This window comes from Lepidochelys kempii, chromosome 11 (assembly GCF_965140265.1).
Source record: "Lepidochelys kempii isolate rLepKem1 chromosome 11, rLepKem1.hap2, whole genome shotgun sequence".
NCBI lineage: Eukaryota > Metazoa > Chordata > Testudines > Cheloniidae > Lepidochelys > Lepidochelys kempii.
The window spans coordinates 64,038,256-64,060,021 of record NC_133266.1 but is presented as its reverse complement, the minus strand read 5'-3'; the positions used below and the strand labels follow the sequence as shown (position 1 = coordinate 64,060,021).

The window sequence follows — 21,766 nt, the reverse complement described above, 5'->3', positions numbered from 1 at the left end:
AGAAAATGCCACAAACTGGGGGATCCTGCACAGTATTTGGTGTCTAGAAAAACTTTTCTAGACTCTGAATTAGCAACATATTGAAGACGAACTGGCTTCCAGTTTGCTGGCTGAACTGATTTTTTGGTTTTTTTTGTTTTTTTTAATTGTTTTGGGTTGGCCTAAAATGAATTTTTTTTTTTCCCCCCGAACCAGAAAAGTGAAAAAATTCATTTCAGGCTGAACATAATGTTTTGTTCAACCTGAAATGTTTCATTTCACGTTTGAATTTTTACGCATTTAAAAAAAAAAGTAAAATTGAAGTTAAATTCAAAACAGTTCTTTGTTTTGAATTTTTAAAAAAATTAAAACATTTCATTCAGAAACTGTAAACATGAAACGCTTTTTGACGTCTTAGAATTTTGTATTTTGGCCAAAACAATTTGGTAAATTTGACACACATTTGGAAACGTTTGTCAACCCAAATCTGCATTTTTAGCACACAAAAAAAGTCCAAACCATTTGTCACCCAACTCTAAGGGCATGGCTACACTGGCAACTTCACAGCACTGTCGCGGGAACGCTCCCGCAGCGGCCCTTTGAAGTGTGAGTGTGGTCGCGCGTGAGTGCTGGTCTCCCAGTGCTCCTGGTAATCCACCTCCACGAGGGTGCCTGTCTACACTAGAGCTTTAAAGCGCTCAGACTTGTTGCACTCGGGGGTGATTTTTCACACCCCTGAGCCAGCAAGTTAGAGCACTGTAAAATGTAAGTGTAGAAAAGCCCTATTTGTAACTGAGAAATTGCTTCCAGTTCGTATTTCACAGTAGCTTTCAACTTACTCTGTCTTGAGTAGTAACTAGTATTAATTACTGGGACTGTAGTCTGCCCTGGATGGTGACGCCAACTTTCCATTATAAATGCCAACTCCTTCACCAGAACGACACTAATATCTCTGAGATAGCCCATGTGTGATCTTATGTCATATTAGGAGTCTTGTGACCAATGGGGCAAATCTGATGAGATGCTTTGGAGAAAAGAGTGCTAAAAGCAAGGTGCGTGATGAGAACACACCCAGTGGGCGGGGAAGGGATAGCTCAGTGGTTTGAGCTTTGGCCTCCTAAACCCAGGGTTGTGAGCTCAATCCTTGAGGGAGCCATTTAGGGATGTGGGGCAAAAATTGGGGATTGGTCCTGCTTTGAGCAGGGGGTTGGACTAGATGCCCTCCTGAGGTCCCTTCCAACCCTGATATTCTATGATTCTCTTTGTGGAGCATGTTTACCTGAAGAATAAACTCCAGTCATAAGCCAAAACATATTATTAACAAACATGCAAAGGACATGTGACTCATATAAAAGGGGGGGAAGGGATAGCTCAGTGGTTTGAGCATTGGCCTGCTAAACCCAGGGTTGTGAGTTCAATCCTTGAGGGAGCCATTTAGGGATCTGGGGCAAAAACTGGGGATTGGTCCTGCTTTGAGCAGGGGCTTGGACTAGATGATCTCCTGAGGTCCCTTCCAACCCTGATATTCTATGATACATCAGAAAGGATCATTTAAAAAAAGTTGAAAGGGTTACAAACCCTTGTGCTTTGGGGTATCAGCCAATCTCTACCTGCTGGAAGTTAAGAAGTAACATCCCTTAGGGGCAGGTTATCCAATAATTGCACAATTTGGGGTTTGTGTCTGCCTCTGAAGCCTTTAGTAATGGCCACTGTCAGACACAGGATACTGACCTAGATACACCAGTAGTCTGATCAAGTGTGGCAATTCCTATGTTCTTATGAATGATCAGTCTGGTTTCATTTATATCCAGGGGTGAAAATAACTTGAGACTTACTGGTACGCAGGGCTGGGGTCCTGAGCAAGGGGGGGCCCTTGGGTGGAAGGGGCGAGGCCTCGGGTGGAAGGGGCGGGGCCTTTAAATCACTGCCACTACCCTGGGACTCCAGCAGCGATTTAAAGGGCCCAAGGTGCTGACTGTGGTCGTGGTGGCTGGGAGCCCTAGGCCCTTTAAATCCCCACCAGAGCCCCATGGTAGCGGTAGCTGCAGTGGCAGCCGGGAGCCCCGGGGCTCTGGCGGTGATTTAAAGGGCCAGGGCCCTTTTAAATTGCCGGCCTAGGGAAGCTGCCCCCTGCAGGTACGGTTGGCTGTGTACCAGCTCTTGCTGGTATGCCGTACCGGCTTACTTTCACCTCTGTTTGTATCTGACCTCCTTTTCAGCACTTTCTCTAAAATCCTCTTGAATCTCACCAGTAGTTGAATGCTATTTTAATATTTCATAAACTGCCCTTTCTAATGGAGTCCATGGCCATGTACGAGATCCTTCTGGATCTCATTTGTCTCTTGGATCGTGCAAAAGTTGTCAGCAGCACTTCCTCTGTGCGAGCTGACTTCAATATTAATCAAGCTCTTTTGGTCTCTGTACTGTATGCTCAGTTACATAAAGGGCAGCTACACTCAAATTCGGTTTGGGCTGTGAGAAGCATATTTCTTGTCAGCTACTCTAGAGAAATTACCATTAGGTTTCCCAGGAAATGAAAATATATATTGTCCTTTTTACCCTTCAGAACCGAACCAATATTTTTATAATCTTAAAGCATATTTCCGAGGCAGATCTGGGACTCGGAGGAGAAATACGGCAAATAATCTTCTAAAGCGAAGGGTTGTGGTCCGTTGGCTTCCCCCTCTCTCTGTCTCTCTGAAATGATTAAACATTTACAGCACAGGTGGTTTCAAACTCAGATGTAAATTATCACATAAGATTCTCAGTGTGCCTACTTAATACGTATTCATGAATGCTTTCTGGTCCTGAATTACTCATGCTCTGATTTGCTGTTCCCAGTTCACTTTCAAGCATTTTTAAGCATTTACCAAAAAACACTTACAAAATATACAGCCAAAGCATAACATTAGCACTAGTGGACAAACAGTCCTCAACATAGAGGCTGGACAAATTCCAGGGAGAAAGCTGGGAGAATCCATCTGACTGCAGTCCCACAGGGAATGTTACCATTCTGTCCTAATGTGTATAGTTAAATTGTAAGCTCTCTGTATTTTAGGCGTCTGGTAAACAAAGCATTTAAGCACTTGCTCAAGTCCCACTGAAATTTAATGAAATGTAAGCATGTGCTTATGAGCCTTGTGAAACAGGTGGACTTTAAGCACATGCTTACCCGCTTTCCTTTTACTGAGTAACAAACAACTTCATGTAAACTATTGCTCCTCAATCTTGCAAAGCACTTGACGTCAGTCGTTCCACTGAAGTCAAGCGGATCCTTAAGTGCTTTGCTGGATTATAGTCTCAAGTATTAAGGCAAGATGGTGCAAAATGCTCCGTGTGGTCATCTTAAAACAGAGGCTTGTTGTGAGCTTGCTCTGTGAGAAACATTGCAGACTATAGTTGCTGGGGAGAAGGCGGGGGAAAGCAAGGGCCTGATTCATCGTTCAGTAGTCTCCTCTAAAGTGGGAGAGTCTCCACGAAGGTCAGTGGGCCACACCATCAGCTGGTCTAAATCAGCCTTCCTCCATTGCAGCTCTATTGGTTGATTTACAGCATCTGAGTATCTGGCCCAATTCACGTCTTGGCCACACTTGCGAGTTACAGCGCAATAAAGGAGCCCCGGGCGCACTAGCTCACTCCGCGTCCACACTGGCAAGGCACGTAGAGCGCTCTGACTCCGCGGCTACAGCGCTGCTGGTCGCCACCTCGGCGAGTGGAATAACGTTTGCTGCGCCCCCGCTGGAGCGCCGCGGCACCAGTGTGGACACCCTGGTCCTAGAGTGCGCGCTGATTGGCCTCCAGAAGTGTCCCACAATGCCAGTGCTAGCCACTCTGGTCATCACTTTGAACTCTACGGCCCTGCCCTGAGGTGACCAAGCATCAGACCCGCCCTTTAAATTCTCTGGGAATTTTGAAAAATCCCTTCCTGGTTGCTCAGCCAGGCGTGGAGTGCTCTCAGCCAATCTTTCCAGGTGACCATGCCTCCGTGCGCCAGGCGAGCCCCGGTATGGAGCAATGGCAAGTTGCTGGACCTCAACAGTGTTTGGGGGGATGAAGCTGTCCAGTCCCAGCTGCGTTCCAGCCGTAGGAATTACGATACCTTTGGGCAGATATCAAGGGACATGACGGAAAGGGGCCATGACCGGGATGCACTGCAGTGCAGGGTTAAAGTGAAGGAACTGCGGAATGCCTACCGCAAAGCCCACAAGGCAAACCGCCGCTCCGGTGCTGCCCCCGCAACCTGCCGTTTCTACAAAGAGATGGACGCAATACTTGGGGGCGACCCCATCTCCACTCTGGGGACCACCAGGGACACTTCAGAGCCCAGTGCAACAAGGGAAGATGAGGAGCAAAGTGGGAGCGAGGGTGCTGAGGTGGAGGAAGACACCCCGGCATCCCTAGATGCATGCAGCCAGGAGCTGTTCTCAAGCCAGGAGGAAGGTAGCCAGTTGTGGTGGCCGGTGCTTGGGGAAGGACAAACACCAGAGGAGGTTCCCAGTAAGCAGCTTTTATTTTGGGAAGGAAGTTATTCGGTGCGGGCTCCTGGGGCGAGGAGGGTTAGGGCCGTATGCATGCCTAGATGCGGAATAGGGCGTTGATGTGCTCTCTCACATCGCGGTAATCGGCCTCAGTGATCTCTTCAAAGGTCTCATCCAGAACTTGGGCAATACGCTTGCGCAGGTTTCTCGGGAGAGCCACTGTGCTCCTTGTCCCAGTCAGGCTAACTTGTCTGCGCCACTGTGCCGTGAGGGGCAGGGGGACCATTGCTGCACACTTGCAAGCTGCAGCTGGGCCAGGGCAGAAGCCGCATTGCAGTAGAAGACCCTGTCTTTCTTCCCAGGTCACCCTCAGCAGCGAGATATCTTCCAGGACCAACTCCTGTGGAAAATGTGGGGACAGTGTTCAGTATAGGGGTCCCCTGCCGCTGTTGGCTCTCCCCAAGGCACAGAAACCTAGAGGACAGTACAGCCATGGAACAGTCAGTCACGCTTGACCCTGTGCTTACTCACCGTTTTGGGGCTCCCGTGGGTTATCCCGTGCACTCGCTTTGGGATGGGAAAATTATGCTATTGTGTAGACTGTGCTTGCCCGTAAGTACGGGGGAATCGTTGCTCTGTCTGGTGTGAACAATGCTGCCTCCGTTAAGTGTTGCCTTTTGCCTTTACAGATGCAACCTTGAGATCTCAGCCGTCTGCGTTATCACCGGCCGAAAGACTCCAAAGAATCAGAAAGAGGCCACACAGAAGCAAGGAAGACATGCTGCATGAAATAATGCAGCATTCAAGTCATGGAAAATCAGAAAGTGCAGGAGTGGGGGGAGAGTGACAGGAGGGTCCGCCAGCAGAATGCGGAGCGCCGGCACCAAAGCACGGAGCGGCCGCTAAGCATCATGGAGCGCCAAGGGGACTCGATCCAGGCGCTCGTAGCCGTGCACCTACCGCACCTGCTCCCCGCAGCCCTTATCCCAAAACTCTTGTGCCCCCATGTCACTGCCAACCCACTTTCCCCAACATCCGGGTTCTTACCGCCACCGGCTGCCTCCAACACCCGTGGCTTCACCACCCAGCCCTGAAAACTACGACCCTTACCCACAGCACTCAACCCCCATCACCATGCAGCATAGCCATCCTGAAGTGCAGCACTCATTGCACGGCACGCCAGACAGGACATACGCAAATCTGTGATTGTACCGTTCCCTACCTCCTTGCCCTTTCTGTTTCCCAAGCAGTTCTGTCTCTTTTTCAATAAATAAATGGATGTTTTGGCTTTGAAAACATTCTTTATTATTGCATAAAGTAAAAGATACCTTAGCCCAGGAAAGAAACAGGCTCTGCATGTCAGCATAGCAAACATAGACTCCTACTAACATTGGAACCACTGCACTTCAGTCCCGTGCAGGGCACCATACATTACTGGTGTTTTTCAGCATCAAATTGATCCCTCAAGGCATCCCTAATCCTTGCAGCCCCCCCGCTGGGCCCCTCTAATAGCCCTGCTCTCTGGCTGTTCAAATTCAGCCTCCAGGTGTTGAACCTTCAAGTTCCCTTCCTGAGTGAATCGTTCACCCTTCCCTTCACAAATGTTATGGAGGGTACAGCACGCGGATATAACCGCGGGGATGCTGTCATCGGCCAGGTCCAGCTTCCCCTACAGAGAGAGCCAGCAGCCCTTTAAACGGCCAAAAGCACACTCTACAGTCATTCTGCACCAGCTCAGCCTGTTGTTGAACTGCTCCTTGCTGCTGTCAAGACTCCCTGTTTAGGGTTTCATGAGCAACAGCATTAAAGGGTAAGTGGGGTCTCCAAGAATCACAGTGGGCACTTCGACTTCCCCTACGGTGATCTTCTGGTCTGGGAAAAAAGTTCCGGCTTGCAGCTTCCTGAACAGGCCAGTGTTCCAAAAGATGCGTGCGTCGTGCACCTTTCTGGGCCAGCCTGTGTTAATGTCAATGAAACGCCCATGGTGATCCACAAGCGCCTGGAGAACCATTGAGAAATACCCCTTCCAATTAACGTACTTGGAGCCTAGGTAGGCTGGTGCCAGAATTGAAATATGCGTGCCATCTATCGCCCCTCCGCAGTTAGGGAAACCCATTTGTGCAAAGCCAGCCACAATGTCATGCACACTGCCCAGGGTCACGGTTCTTCTGAGCAGGATGCGATTAATGACCCTGCAAACGTGCATCAACATGATTCCAACGGTTGACTTCCCCACTCCAAACTGGTTAGCGACCAATCGGTAGCTGTCTAGAGTTGCCAGCTTCCAGATTGCAATAGCCACCCGCTTCTCCACCGTCAGCACAGCTCTCAATCCGTGTCTTTGTGCCACAGGGTGGGGGCGAGCTCCTCACACAGTCCCATGAAAGTGGCTTTTCTCATCCGAAAGTTCTGCAGCCACTGCTCATCATCCCAGACTTGCATGACGATGTGATCCCACCCCTCAGTGCTTGTTTCCCGAGCCCAAAAGCGGCGTTCCACGGTGGTGAGCATGTCCGTGAATGCCACAAGCTAACTCGTGTCATATGCGTTACTCGAGACGATATCCTCGTCGGAGCCCTCACTGTCCCTTTGGATCATGAGGAATAACTTGACTGCCAAACGTGATGTGCTGGCGAGACTCATCAGCAGACTCCTCAGCAGTTCGGGCTCCATTCGCGCAGACCTAAAGGGAGGACAGAGCGCGCAGTACAAAAACCATTGAAAGATAGCGCCAAATGTGGACGGAAGCACAGGGAATGCTGGGGTGCAAACTGATGCATCACGGGGCATTGGGACAGGACCCAGAATGCCCTGTACTCCCTGCCCCCTTCCCAGAAGCCACAGCGCCAGAATGGGAAGAGGTACTCTATGGGATAGCTGCCCATAATGCACCGCTCCCAATGCTGCTGCAAGTGCCCCAAATGTGGCCATGCCAGTGCGCCTGCAGCTGTCAGTGTGGACAGACTGCAGCGCTTTCCCTGCTGCGCTCTCCAAAGGCGGGTTTAACTCACAGCGCTCTACATCTGCAAGTGTAGCCAGGCCCTCAGTTCTCACAGGAAACGGCACCCAACTCTCTTAAAATATGAACATAAGAACGACCATATTGGGTCAGACCAAAGGTCCATCTGGCCCAGTATTCTGTCTTCTGACAGAGGCTAATGCCAGGTGCCCCAGATGGAATGAACAGAACAGGTAATCATCAAATGATCCATCCCCTGTCACCTATTCCCAACTTCCAGCAAACAGAGGGTAGGGACACCATCCCTGCCCATCCTGGCTAAAAGCCATTAATGGACCTGTCCTCCATGAACTTATCTAGTTCCTTTTTGAGCCCTGTTAGTTTTGTCCTTCACAACATCCTTTGGCAAAGAGTTCTACAGGTTGACTGTACGTTGTGTGAAAAAAACACTTCATTTTGTTTGTTTTAAACCTGCTGCTTGTTCATTTCATTTGGTGGCCCCTAGTTCTTGTGTTATGTGAAGGAGTAAATAACACTTCCTTCTTTACTTTCTCCACACCAGTAGTAATTTTTATAGACCTCAATCATATCCCCCCCTTAGTCATCTCTTTTCCAAGCTGAAAAGTCCCAGTTTTATTAATCTCTCCTCATCTGGAAGCTGTTCCATACCCCTATGGCAGGGAGGAGGGATAGCTCAGTGGTTTGAGCAGTGGCCCGCTAAACCTAGGGTTGTGAGTTCAATCCTTGAGGGGGCCATTTAGGGATCTGGGGCAAAAATTGTGGATTGGTCTTGCTTTGAGCAGGGGGTTGGACTAGATGACCTCCTGAGGTCCCTTCCAACCCTGATATTCTATGATTTTTGTTGCACTTTTCTGAACCTTTTCCAATTCCACTATAAAACAATGGAGGTGATAACAATTGAAAAGTCCCATTGACTTTGAATAGAGCTGTCAAAACAAGATGCTGGTGATAGTGTCGTGATGAAAATTTGTTGTATCTGTCAGAAGTAAAATGCAACATTGTTTGAACTGGCTGGTTGGAAAACTTTAAAACTGTATGGACATAATGAACTGAATTATACTGGTGTGAAACTGAATTCTTGGGGTGAAATCCTGGCACCATTGAAGTGAATGGCAAAACTCTTATTGGCTTCACTGAAGTCAGGAATTCACTCCAGTCTTTTTTTTTTTTCAATCTGCAACTCTGTCTTTTTTTAAAAGTATATTTGAAGTTCAGATTGGGGGATGCAGAACTCCTTATTCAAATAATTAATTCCTTGTACAGATTCGGTGATGACCAAATGAAGCAAATTTTTACTTTTCCTTAACTCAATGGAATGATTGAGAACCTTATCAGATGGACAGCCTGGAAGGAGAACCATAGAACATCACAAGGGGCTATCATTACAGTAACATCACCTGCAGTAAACCTTGCCTCTGTCAGTAGTGCAAGCTTCCCCAGGTTGCCTAGGTGTACTTCGCAGCTCATTGGAGGGAGAGAGGAAGACTAGCCGGCTGGCCTCTCTCACAGCACTATGAGCGTTTGCTGCTTAGTGCAGATTAGGGTTGATGAGGTTTTGTTGTGTGGCTACCTCTTCACTTAGGATAGGGCTTAAATCACCACCAGTCCCCTTTGAATCAGTGACCTAGCACAGAAGTGCCCTTGTAAATGGCTTGATCCACCAGTGTGACAGATTTATTATTCAAACTTTGATCTGAAATTCTGTGGAGCTTTCAGACACTCAGCTTTGCTATTACTGACCTCTTTTTTTTTTTTTTTTTTTTTGTTAACAATCATAGCATCATAGAAAATATCAGGGTTGGAAGGAACCTCAGGAGGTCATCTAGTCTAACCCCCTGCTCAAAGCAAGACCAATCCGCAACTAAATCATCCCAGCCAGGGCTTTGTCAAGCCTGACCTTAAAAACCGCTAAGGAAGGAGATTCCACCACCTCCCTAGGTAACCCATTCCAGTGCTTCACCACCCTCCCAGTGAAAAAGTTTTTCCTAATATCCAACCTAAATTTCCCCCACTGAAACTTGAGACTATAACTCTTTGTTCTGTCATCTGGTACCACTGAGAACAGTCTAGATCCATCCTCTCTGGAACCCCCTTTGAGGTAGTTGAAAGCAGCTATCAAATCCCCCCTCATTCTTCTCTTCTGCAGACTAAACAATCCCAGTTCCCTCAGCCTCTCCTCATAAGTCATATGCTCCAGCCCCCTAATCATTTTTGTTGCCCTCTGCTGGACTCTTTCCAAATTTCCCACATCCTTCTTGTAGTGTGGGGCCCAACACTGGACACAGTACTCCAGATGAGGCCTCACAAATGCCGAATAGAGGGGAATGATCACATCCCATGATCTGCTGGCAATGCCCCTACTTATACATCCCAAAATGCCATTGGCCTTCTTGGCAACAGGGGCACACTGTTGACTCATACAGTGGTTATTCCAATTAAGCCCACAGGACCCAGACCTGTGCTTCTACCTGCAAACTATCCTGATATGAAGGAAAGATAGGAAGACTAATGAAAGGCCAGTATGACTCCATCAGGAAGTCTTTAATGACAAGAAAATTAAAAAAGGAGTCCTACAAAAAGTGGAAACATGGATGAATTGCTAAGGAGGAGCAGAGAAGTCTTGCACTTGCCTATAGGGACAAAATGAGAGACACCCAGCAAAGGACAGAAAAAAGCTATAAAATGGGGTTCTTCGAATACAATAGGAGTGAGAGGAAGGCAAAAGAAATTGTAGAACCTCTACTTACAGAGGAAGGATAGCTGATGACCTCAACAAGACTGAGGTGTTTAGTGCCTATTTTGCTTCACTCTTCCCTAAAAAGGCTAATGGTGACCAATTAATATCAACCATGAGGGGGAAAGAATGCAAGCCAAAGTAGGGAAGAAAAGGTTAGAGAATATTTAGTATAGAATATCAGAGTTGGAAGGGACCTCAGGAGGTTATCTAGTCCAACCCCCTGCTCAAACCAGGACCAATCCCCAATTTTTGCTCCACATCCCTAAATTGAACTCTCAACTCTGGGTTTAGCAGGCCAATGCTCAAACCACTGAGCTATCCCTCCCCACAATAAGATAAATTGATGTATTCAAGTCAGCAGGGCCTGATGAAATTCATCCTAGGGTATGTAAGGAACATGCTGAAGCACTCCCAGAACCGTTCGCAATTATTTTTGAGAACTCTCAGAGGATGGGGGAGGTCCCAGAGGTCAGGAGAAGGACAAACATAGTAACTATCCTGAAAAAGGAGAACACAGAGGGCCAGAGGAATTATAGACCAGTCAGCCTAACTTTGATACAAGGAAAGGTACTGGAACAAATTATTAAACAATCAGTTTGTAAGCACCTAGAGGATAATAGGGCTAGATGTAATAGCCAGCATGGATTTGTTAAGAACAAATCCTGCCAAACCAACCTAATTTCCTCCTTTTGACATGATTACTGGTCTAGTGGATTGTGGGGAAGCAGTCAACGTGATATAACTTGGTTTTTGGTGTGGCTTTTCACAGTCCCACATGACATTCTCATAAGCAAACTAGGGAAATATGGTCTAGATTAAATTGCTATAAAGTGGATGCACAACAGCTTGAAAGATTGTACTCGTAGTAATCATCAGTAGCTTTCCGTCAAACTGGGAGGGGTGTATCTAGTGGGGTCCACATGGGTCAGTCCTGGGTCTGGTACGAGTCAATCGGTTCATTAATTACTTAGATCAGTTGTTCTCAAACTTTTTTTTCACAGACCACTTGAAACTTGCTGAGGGTCTTAGCAGACTACTTAATGATCTTTCCAAATGTAGTTTGTACTGTTAGCTAACTATTGTAAAGCGCTTTGGATAAAAGCGCTATATTAAAAAAAACTTAATAATAATTAATGTTTTTTGTTCTACAAATAAAAGCACACAACTTGTATTTTAATATCAGTAGTCTTACCTTTCTAATGCAATGGTTGTTCTCTCTCTCCTGCACCGCAGCAGCCCCCGAGCTGGGGCTGGGAAGGAGCGGGGTGTCTCCCTGGCAGCTGCAGCCCTGGAGCTGGGGAAAGCTGCTCCGCTTTACACAAGGTGCTACATTTGCCCCAGGATTGTAAAGGGAGGTAAAGTAACATAAAGCCATCTCTGGTCCTGTACCACGCAAATATGTTGTGCTCAGGTGCTCCAGAGGGCTAACACCACCATACATTAGAGATACATTTTAACTTTCATTTAGGTCTGATTTATCCTATGTGGATAAAGAGTGGGTTAAAGCAGCAGTGGGAGGGGGTGGGGGAGAACATGAAGTATGGTCTTTCCATAGCTCTTACTTGTCTAATATTTTTTTCTTTTGATACAAGAAAAGAAAACCCAGGTGAATTTAAGATTTACCCACTGGGAAACTGGCACAAAAAAGGACAATCCTGTACCAAGCTAAATTACATATGAACTTTGAGAGAGACATTTATTTTTGATGCGCATGACGTTGGGAAATGTTTAGATGCTCAGCTTATGAAATATCCTCTCCTGAATAGCAGATCTGTAGATAAGGGTATTTTGAAAGAGACAACTTATCTGCTAGGGCTGAGCCGGTAGGTTAGGTAAAAAACTCACCCTTGCCTGGTTTCAGTTGAAGAAACTCCACTTCTGTGAGTCTGGGTTCTGGAGACTTGGCTAATGTACCCCTTACGTTTGCATATGCAGGGGCATGCATTCAGGGCATTATGCTTTACAAGAGGGAAGGAGAGTGGTCTAGCCAGGTCAAGCGTGGAAGTCAGGAGATCTGGCTGATCTGCCACAGACTTCCTGTTTGACTTTGGCTGTGTCATTTAACACTGCCTCATTGTTCCCTTCTATAAAATGGGCTTAACACCTACCTCACCAGGATGTGTTAAGTCTTAATTCACTCATGTTTATAAAGGGCTTTGAGCATTTCAGACAGAAGGTGATATAGAAGGGCACAGTATTATTTTGGAATGAATTATACATGCTTCTAGCAGAATGCACACATTCCCCTTTCCCCCCGGACCTACCGGAAGCGTGCGGAAACAGCCTTCTGAAAGCATCCCTTATGCAGAGGGGACTGCCTATCTGGTGTAGTGCTTGTGTCCAGGTTCCCTGTTCTCAGCCCTGGTGTAGAGGATGGAGTGGCAGTGTAAAGGGGGTGGGTGGAGAGTGTGACCGCAGTGCACTATGCTACAACTAGTCTGCTTTCCAGGATGCATCCGGGGAAATGGGAAGCAGAGTACAAATCAGAGCAACCCTCGGGATGCTCTAACACAACAGGGCCAGGGCGGAATACAGGGAGTGCAAAGAAGGCTTAAAACCACCTTTGTCTACCATCACCTCCTCATCCTCAGCACAGGCACAGGGACATGGGAGTAACTGAGACTCACCCGACTCCCCTCTGTCTATCCCAGCAAGCCGTACGTAGGTTGAAAGTCAGGGTTTGACGATGTACATACATAGTGTGCAGCTAGTGGCACTGTTAAATCTGCCAGAAGTTTTTCTCAACAGCTACAGGGGAACGTGCCTTCGAAAATGCCGGCATGACGAGAATGTTAACTGGTGGAATTAGGGTTGTGGGAATAGCCAACCTTTCAGTTTAGTGGCTGAACTGCAGCATTGCGGAAAAACTAGTTTTGGGTTAACCTGAAATGAAACTATTTACATTTTTTTTGGCGAAATGAATTTTTTTTTTGCGGGGGGGGGCGGGAGAGAACTTGTCTCAGATCAACCAGTGTGTAAAGTTACCCCACCCCCAAATGTAAAAAAAGTGAAATTCAAAACAAAAATGTGTGTCCCTTTGTAAAATCAAAACATTTCCTTCTGAAAGTGTTAGAAATGCGGGTCTTGAAAATTAACTCGTTTAGAGCACTCCCATTAAAATACAGCTAAGTGTCAAAGGATCCAAGCAACAGCCTTTCTCACTGCTGTTTTCTATGCATTTTTTTTCTGTACAGGTGGATTCTGATGACACGATTACCACGGAGGAGCAGATTTATCTTCTCCTGGAAGCCAAAATTCAGTGTGAACTAAACCTCACAACCCAACTACAAGAAGGAGGTGAAGTACTTAAGCACCCGATCTTTCTCTTCCCTCCACCATCAGTACTAAAGGGGTGTCAAGACTGTCCAGTATATTGACCATCCCAAAGCGCAGGAGATCAATGCAGAAAGATCCCAATTTTTTTCTTATTCAACATTTCTCTGAATCGAATCGTGTGTGTGTGTGAATTGTGCCTTTAATAGACATTCCTTATTTCTCTCCCAATTTATCTTGAAGACTCAAGGAGACAAGGTTGCACATAGGCTGATGCTTCAAAGTGATCAAGGCTTTTGAGCCTTCTTTGATATCCGTAGTTAGTGAGGTTCCAGTCACTTGACTTCATGGATGTGCCTGAGATACCACATTCTCTTCATAGTCTGTTTTATTATTCCACACTGCTGTGGAGTTAAGTTTAAAGGTGAGCTGAAAAGGGTTTTAAAAAACATGCCTTTTTTGCTCTTTTGGAAGAGATTTTATCTTGGCTATCATGAATGTCCAGTTTGATCTTTCCTGGTTTGCTAGAAGGTCTCAGGTTTCAGAGGAGCAGCCGTGTTAGTCTGTATTTGCAAAAAGAAAAGGAGGACTTGTGGCACCTTAGAGACTAACCAATTTATTTGCATCCGATGAAGTGAGCTGTAGCTCACGGAAGCTTATGCTCAAATAAATTTGTTAGTCTCTAAGGTGCCACAAGTCCTCCTTTTCTTTTTTTAGAAGGTCTCAGACATCTTTATTGTGAACAATAACACCTGAATTGAAAGGATGAGGCTACAGAATCTTTAACAAAACTTTCTTTTGTCTAAAATGTTAGCCACTGAACTTAAATAGTTGTTAATTAAGACAAATCAAATATAAAGACTTCAAATCCCTTCTTCTCTCAGTTGATGAGCTTTTACTCTTTTGACTCTTCTGACATCCCTACAGCTGAGCAGATAATGGATTTTTATTTTTTTTGGTTCAGCGCTGAACTGAAAAATGCAAAATAAATGTTGTGTAGTATCCATCTAAATACTTTGTTCAACCTGAAATGATTGCAGATGGGATTGCTGTCTTTCGCCCTTTTTAATTAACTTAATTTCTATATGAAACACCATTTTGAAATGAGAAGTCGAAATGTTTCACTGTTGAAATTGCTGAAATGAAATGCTTCATTTCAAAATGTCAAAACCATTTTGTTTCAGAACCAGTGAAACAAAATATTCCAAAACTTTTTTTTTTTTTTGGCTGAAGCTACTTGCCAAATTAGACCTGAATGTGTGTGTGAATATTTGCCCAAAGCAAAATTCACCTAGCCCTAGACATCACCATTTCACTAGTTCTGCATTCTTTATGGAGAGTTCCAGCCCAGTCAGGACTTGAATTTCTAGGTTTCCTGATTCTTTTCCTACTTACACTAGAGTTACCCCCACTATAACTCTGTTGGCTTCACCAGTTGAAAATCTGGCCTCTAGAATTTAGAAAAGATCGGCTAGTCTAGCTCCCTGTCACTGCAGGATTAATTCCTACAGACCACATATCGGTTCACTCTGCACACTATTTTCAAAAACATATTGTATCACCCCATTTACATGGAAATGCTTCAAAGACATCATAAGTATTGAGATACTCTTGCGAGCGGTTGGAGAAGAGATTTATATTGGAGGATGAGGACTTGGAGTAAAAGGAATTTGGGATAAAAGGGAAACCACAAAATTAGGCTTTGCTTTGTTTTCGTTTGGTTTTGTCTAAATAAGAAAACATGTCTTCTGTACATACATATTATTACTGTCAGTAACAATGTGTAATAGCAACCATAAGAACAGTCTCACCAATAAATAATACTAATGCCAGTCGTCATAATAGTAATATCACTAATAACAGTAATCACGGTTTCCAAGTTTTTTGAAAGAAGATAATTTATGGTGTTCATTGAGAGGAAGATGGCAAGTTAATATTCAATTGAACATAAAGTATTTTTTTCCTTCTACCAGACAATGCATGTGTACTGTTTACATGCACAAAACAACTCTCGGTGAACAAAATACTTACCGAAGCCTGTTTTCACGAGAGCTCCACAAAAATGAATGCAAAGTCCAATGGCTTAGGTCATGTGAGTTACAGTAACACACAAACATGTCTGTCGAGGTGCCACAGAAAAATGAATACTATGAACTAGGATTTCATCTCACGACCTATTTCACGACACTACTTAAACATGTGTGTAAATCAATCTGTATTCCAGATAGGATTTAGGTACATCCTTAACTTTAAGACCATGCTGTACAAAAACATGTGTGTAAGTGCTTCCTGAATAAGGGTGCTTTCTTTACAATGCTGTGCATTTGAAATAATCCCGTTCTTAGGAAGTGGTGTTTTTCCAAATTTACGCTAGTGTAACTGAGATCAGTATCTGGCCCTGAAGCTTTACAGAATGAGTTAAAAATAAATATTTAAGAAGCCCCGAAGTTCAGGTTTTCCTTTGATATGCTTTTTTGGTGGTAGTGACTTCCTGTAGTGGACCTGAAATAATATACGAGCCTTTTATACTTATTCTTAGTAGTGAAGTCCCTGACAAGTGTAATTCTTAATGGATGAAACAAACTGGAACAATCTTTAACCACACAAAAATTACTGGATCAAAAGTTAATCAGATTTTACGTTTGTTCAAAAGCCAACCCCTTTTAAGCAGCCAAATATAATTGGGTATACTTGTTCTGAGACGAGATGTATTGAGACAGTGAATAAAGGGTAACTGAGTTGGTTGCTATTTCTTTAATAGAATAATTTCAATTATATTTCCAGAAAGGTTGCTGGGTCTCTGTTCTGCACTGATGAATGACCTGTATTTCCCACTGTGTGAATAAAAGAGGCAGGCTAAGTGATGTGGAGAGTTTGAGACCCAGTCTATACTACAAAGTTAGGTTGACATAAGCTGCCTTGCATCAACCTAGTTGTGCATGTGTCTATACTTTAATTTGTCTCCCACCAACGTAAGTACCCTGTTGTGGTGACACAGTGACACCGCCTCCCCGAACGGCATTGAGCCACGGTTGATGTACTGAGGTCAACGTGACGTGAATGTAGACACTGTATTACCTATGCCAACCCTAACAGTCCTCCTGCAGCTGTCTCACAATGCCCGACACTGACCGCTCTGGTCACAAATGTGAACTCCACTACCCAGGGGGTCACGGACACTGGAAGCCTCTCTTCCTCCCACCTTAAAGCCTTGTGAATTTTTGAAATGCCTTTTCCTTATTGCCCAGCTTGATGAGCGCACGTCGCAGCTCTTGATTGTTATGTACAACTGCTCAGCTGACTGTGCTGACTACACGCTCCAGATGTACACGGACCAGCCACGGAAATTGCATGGGGGATGCAGGAGAAGGGGTATGACAGGGACCAGCAGCAGTGCCGAATGAAAGCCAAGGAGCTGCAGCAGGCATATCAGAAGGTCAGGGAAGCCAACAGTCAATACAGTGCTGAGCTACAGACCTGCCCCTTTTGCAAAGAGCTGCATCCCATGCTTGGTGGAGACCCCACTTACACCCTGCACGGCATTGTGGATGTCTTCAAGGAGCTGAGTCACAGGCCCCTGACATGAACAGTGAGGAGGAGGAGGATGGGGAGAGGAGGGAGACATGCGACGGCGGGCCCAGCTATGCTGCAAGTCAGGACCTGTTGAAGACTTCACAGCAGTCCAGTCAGCCCCAGGGGTCGAGCACAGGCGAGCTTGATGCAGGGGAAAGAACCTTGGGTAGGCGTGTAAACGTATTTTCCATTCCAGTGATGTACTGATGGTGCTCCCAGCTTAGCAGGATGTAGCTCTCAACTTTTTCATTAATTTATTCGTACTAGAAGAGGTAGCAGTACAACAAGCAGAGACAGTTATCTGCTTTTCAGTCCCCTGTAGAGTTAGGCAGGGGAGGCCATGCAGAGCAGTTTATGTACAGAGGGGCATCCTTTGTGTTTCTGTTTCTGGGAGTGAGTGACAGAGGATGGATCACTTGATGATTACCTGTATTGTTCATTCCCTCTGGGGCACACTGGCCACTGTCAGAAGACAGGATACTGGGCTAGATGGACCTTTGGTCTGACCCAGTAGGGCCATTCTTATGTTCTTTGAATTCTCCTGAGAGATCTTGATGAAACTTTCATGGAGGTTCTTTGCAATCCTCTCCCAAAGGTTTCTAGGGATGGCAGCCTTATTTCTTCCTCTATGGCAGGACACTTTCCCACTCCAATCTGTGATGACTTCGTCAGGCACCATTGCAGTACACAGGCTAGCGGCATATAGGTCTGGGTGGCTTCAGGATGCCAGCAGCAGCTGTGCTCTCTGTGCCTTTGTTACCATCAGGAGTGAGATATCCACTAAAATCACCATGGCCTGTGGAAACTGGTACGGGTATTCAGTGCCTGATCATCATAGTTTCGTGCAACTGAACAATTCCTTCCTCATTTCCCGCCCCTGGTGGGCCATACTCCCCATGGCTGGTGCTGTGTGCAGGCAATCCCAAGTAGAAGTGTCAATAAGTATGGCTTGTGTAAAACTTTAGGGGAGCAAGCAAAGGGAGTTCTGACCCTTTCACTTTCTGTTATGACTACAGTGCCAAAGGTACCTGTGTTCTGTCTGTAGCTGCTGGTGTTGCAGCTTTCAGGGCTTCCCTCTCCACGCCCGCGGAATGCCTGAGCCAGATGAGGAGAAAGAGGAGGACTTGGGGCGACATGCTCAATGAGATCCTGCAAGCCAGTGCTGCATCAGACCATGAGCAGAGGGCCTGGAGTGTGAATATTGCAGGCTGTATGGAAAAGGAAAGACTGAAAAGGAGAGGGAGAAGGAGATGCACCAGGACACACAGGGGCTTCTGTGGCACCAAACACAGATGCTGCAGACTCAAGTGGAATGACCGGTTCAACAAGCACAGGCTAAGCTCCCTTTGCCTTCCATGGAGAACTCCATTTTAGTACCTCCCTACACCCCCCTCAACAGTCCACATGGCCCCCCGGGCTGCATCCCTCCCCTACTACTTCACACTGAGGGACAGTAAGGACAACTCCTGCTTCACATACACTGACCTGGGAGAGCCACGGTTGCTGTGTGTAGGTAAAAATGGACATGCGTGTTTTTTCCCCTTGTTAAGTTCTGTTCCATTCATTTATTTAGTTCTTTTAAAACGTATTTGCTTTTAAATTGCACCAATTTTTCTTGCACTGTTTTTGTTACTCAATAAACTCCTATTTTTTGGAAAATAATTCTTCTTCTTTCCTTGACAACCTATTCTGCAGAGTGCCTAGTGGAACTGAAAGCACTTACATGCGTGTTGTACAGAGTGACAGAACTCCTAGGATCAGTGACAAACAGTGCTATATTCATAAATGTACACCACGCAATTCCCAACAGGCCCCAAAATGGTAGGGCCACTTCAGTGCATTACTGTGGCTCATGGTTAAATGCTCTTTCAAGGCCTCCCTTAACAGAAAACCTCCACGTTGAGCTCTTCTAATAGCCCTTGTGTCCGGCTGCTCAAATTCAACAAATGTGCCACCTCAGCCCTCCACACTGGTGGTGACTTTTCCCCCTTTGCCTCACAGATATTATGCAGGGCACAGCAGGCAGTTATAACTGTTGAGATATTTCGCTTGGAGATCCAATCTTGTGAGTAAACAATCCCCATGGTTTCTTCAATCAACCAAAAGCATGTTCAGCTGTCATTCTGCACCTGTTGAGCCAGTGGCTGAATCTTTCCTTAGTGCTATTGAGGTGCTCAGCGTACGGCTTCACGAACAAGGGGGTAGCTGGGTCCCCCAGGACTATATTTGCATTTCAGCATTCTCCAAATGGTAACCTTCTGGATGGGAAAGAATGTCCCCCGGCTTGCAGCTTTCTGAATAGTACTGTGTTCTTAAAGATACGAGCGTCATGCACCTTCCCTGACCAGCCCAACACTGTCGATGAAGCATCCCTGGTGATCCACCAATGCTTGTAAAACCATAGAAAAGTAGCCCATTCTGTTTTACTCTGGGATTAGGTGGTCAAAATAAGAATATGCAGGCCACCTACTGCTCCACTCATGTTCGGGAGCGCTCCGGCTACGTATCCATTCACTAAGTCTTGTGCGTTGCCGAGAGTGACAGTCCTGTGTTGGAGGAGATGATTAATGGCCCTGCACATTTCCATGACAATGGCCCCATCGTGGATTTTCCAACTCCAAACTATTTCCCGCTGACCAGTAGCAATCCAACATTGCAAGTTTGCACAGTGTGATCATCACTTGCTTCCCCGCTGTCAATGTAGCTCTAATTCTGGTGTCCCTGCACTGGAGGGCTGGGGTGAGCTCTGCATGCAGATCCAGAAATGTGGCCTTTCTGATCAAAGAGTTCTGTGGCCACTGCTTGTCATCCCAAACCTACATTACAGTGCAATCCCACCCATCCGTGCTCCTTTCTTAGGCCCTCAAGCAGTGCTTGGCCATCTGCAACTTGCTCCATCAACACCATCAATAACTTTGAATTGGATTTTGGTATATACCATAGCAGTCTGTCTTCCACAAAATCGTCATGTTCCCCTGGTAGTAATGCTGGACTTTAACTACCCAGACAGCTGTTAGAAAAGTGATATGGCAAAGCACAAAATCTCTAGTGAGTTCTTGGAATGTGATGGGGACAACTTCTTGTTTCAGAAGCCGAAGGGCAGCCATTTATTTTAGACTTGATTCTGACTAGCAGTGAGGAATTGGTTGTGAATCTGAAGATGGAAGGTGGGGGGATGGATTAGATGCCTTTTCAAGGTCCTTTCCAGACCTACTTTTCTATGATTCTCTGCGTAGACTAAATGGCATGGATATACTGCACATATATTTTCCCATGTAGTTTGTTCTCATAGGAAGCCCAGGGGCCAGTTATCCTTCCTCCTGTTGAAAAACCCAGAGTTTCCTCTTCATCCTTCCAATGTAGGGGAAGAATCTGTAGCACCAATATGGGGACCAGGTGGGGCCAAGTCCATCAAGAAATCAGCTGTCAACTAAATAGATGCAGGAACCCTGCATGGTGCGTGCAAGTCAGCATAGGCCATAGGAGTTGTGTGGCTACCATTTGTCTAACTTAGGTACTTATGTAGCCCCATTACCATAGTATCTTAGCACCTCGCAATCTTTAATGTATTAGTCCCTCACAACAGCCCTGTGAGGTGTGGAAGTGCTATTATCTCCATTTCCACAGATGGGGTAATTGAGGCACAGAGAGACTTGACCACGGTCACATGGGAAGTCTGTGGCAGAGCAGGGAATTTGCAACCAGGTCTCCCAAGTTCTAGGCTAGCAGTATAACCACTGGACCATCCTTCTTCTCTGTCCCCTTGGTACTTGTGTCCTATATCCCTCTCTATGGGGCAAGCAAGCACAAGGAGTGAGTTATCACTGCTTCCGCTAGGAGATTTGCACATTGCATTATTGTGGAGTCAAATGGTGACAGACTCCAGTGTAGCTTCACCACATAGACCTCACTTTATTACACCGATAATTGTCCTGGCAGCAGGACTCCGCTTTGGAATCAGTCTTAATTTGAGCAGTCAGAAATAGACAATTTAGGAGGTTCACAGACATACCTTGATATACCTATCCTGCCACAGCTCCTAGAATCAGCAAAAATGTGTGCAACGGTCAAAGTAACAATTTCCTAGCAGTATACGACCTCCTATTTCTTATTCATGGGGGACCATGAATTTCCAATAAATTTGACATATTTTGCAAATGTTGGAGGGCAGAGTTAAGGTAGGTGGATGGTATAAATTAAGTGGATTGAGAGTCAGAGATGAAGAGTTCTATGGAAGTGCGGAACTGGCTGCATCTCCAGAGAGTCTAAGAATTGGGTTTTAAAAAAATTTAGAGGTTGATTTTATTTTTTTAAAGAAACTGGTATTGTTTTGGGGGTATAAGCTAGATGTCACTGGTTCATTTTCAATTGTGTTATTTGGGAAGAAATTTAACACTTTAATCCTTTAGGTACCTAAATTGCAAGATACTTTTAAATCTCTTACTTAATTTGGGCACAGGTATTTAGGCGATACGGTAAAAACATAAGTGGCATAGAGGCTTGTCTCATACTTTTCATTTCTTCTTTCTATGTCTTCCTTCTATTGTGTGCAGAGGGTAACTGCTTTCCAGAATGGGATGGACTAATATGCTGGCCCAGGGGCTCACTGGGAAAAAAGATGGCTGTCCCATGCCCTCCTTATATATATGACTTCAATCACAAAGGTACCACTGGTCTTCTTGTTCTCATCGGATTTATCTGAAGCAAATAAAAAGCCAGGTGGTGCAAAGGACCTGCGTAGACTAA

At 45.6% G+C, this 21,766-nt stretch overlaps 1 protein-coding gene across 1 annotated transcript in view; it reads left to right on the top strand.

The window, feature by feature from the left end:
- The window catches only part of PTH2R (parathyroid hormone 2 receptor), a 96,599-nt gene that overhangs the window by 22,467 nt on the left and 52,366 nt on the right, over positions 1-21,766 (top strand). The window contains exons 2-3 of the mRNA XM_073304765.1: positions 13,369-13,471; positions 21,574-21,684. Of these exons, the coding sequence (XP_073160866.1) occupies positions 13,369-13,471; positions 21,574-21,684 (214 nt within the window). The remainder of the gene's footprint in view (positions 1-13,368; positions 13,472-21,573; positions 21,685-21,766) is intronic.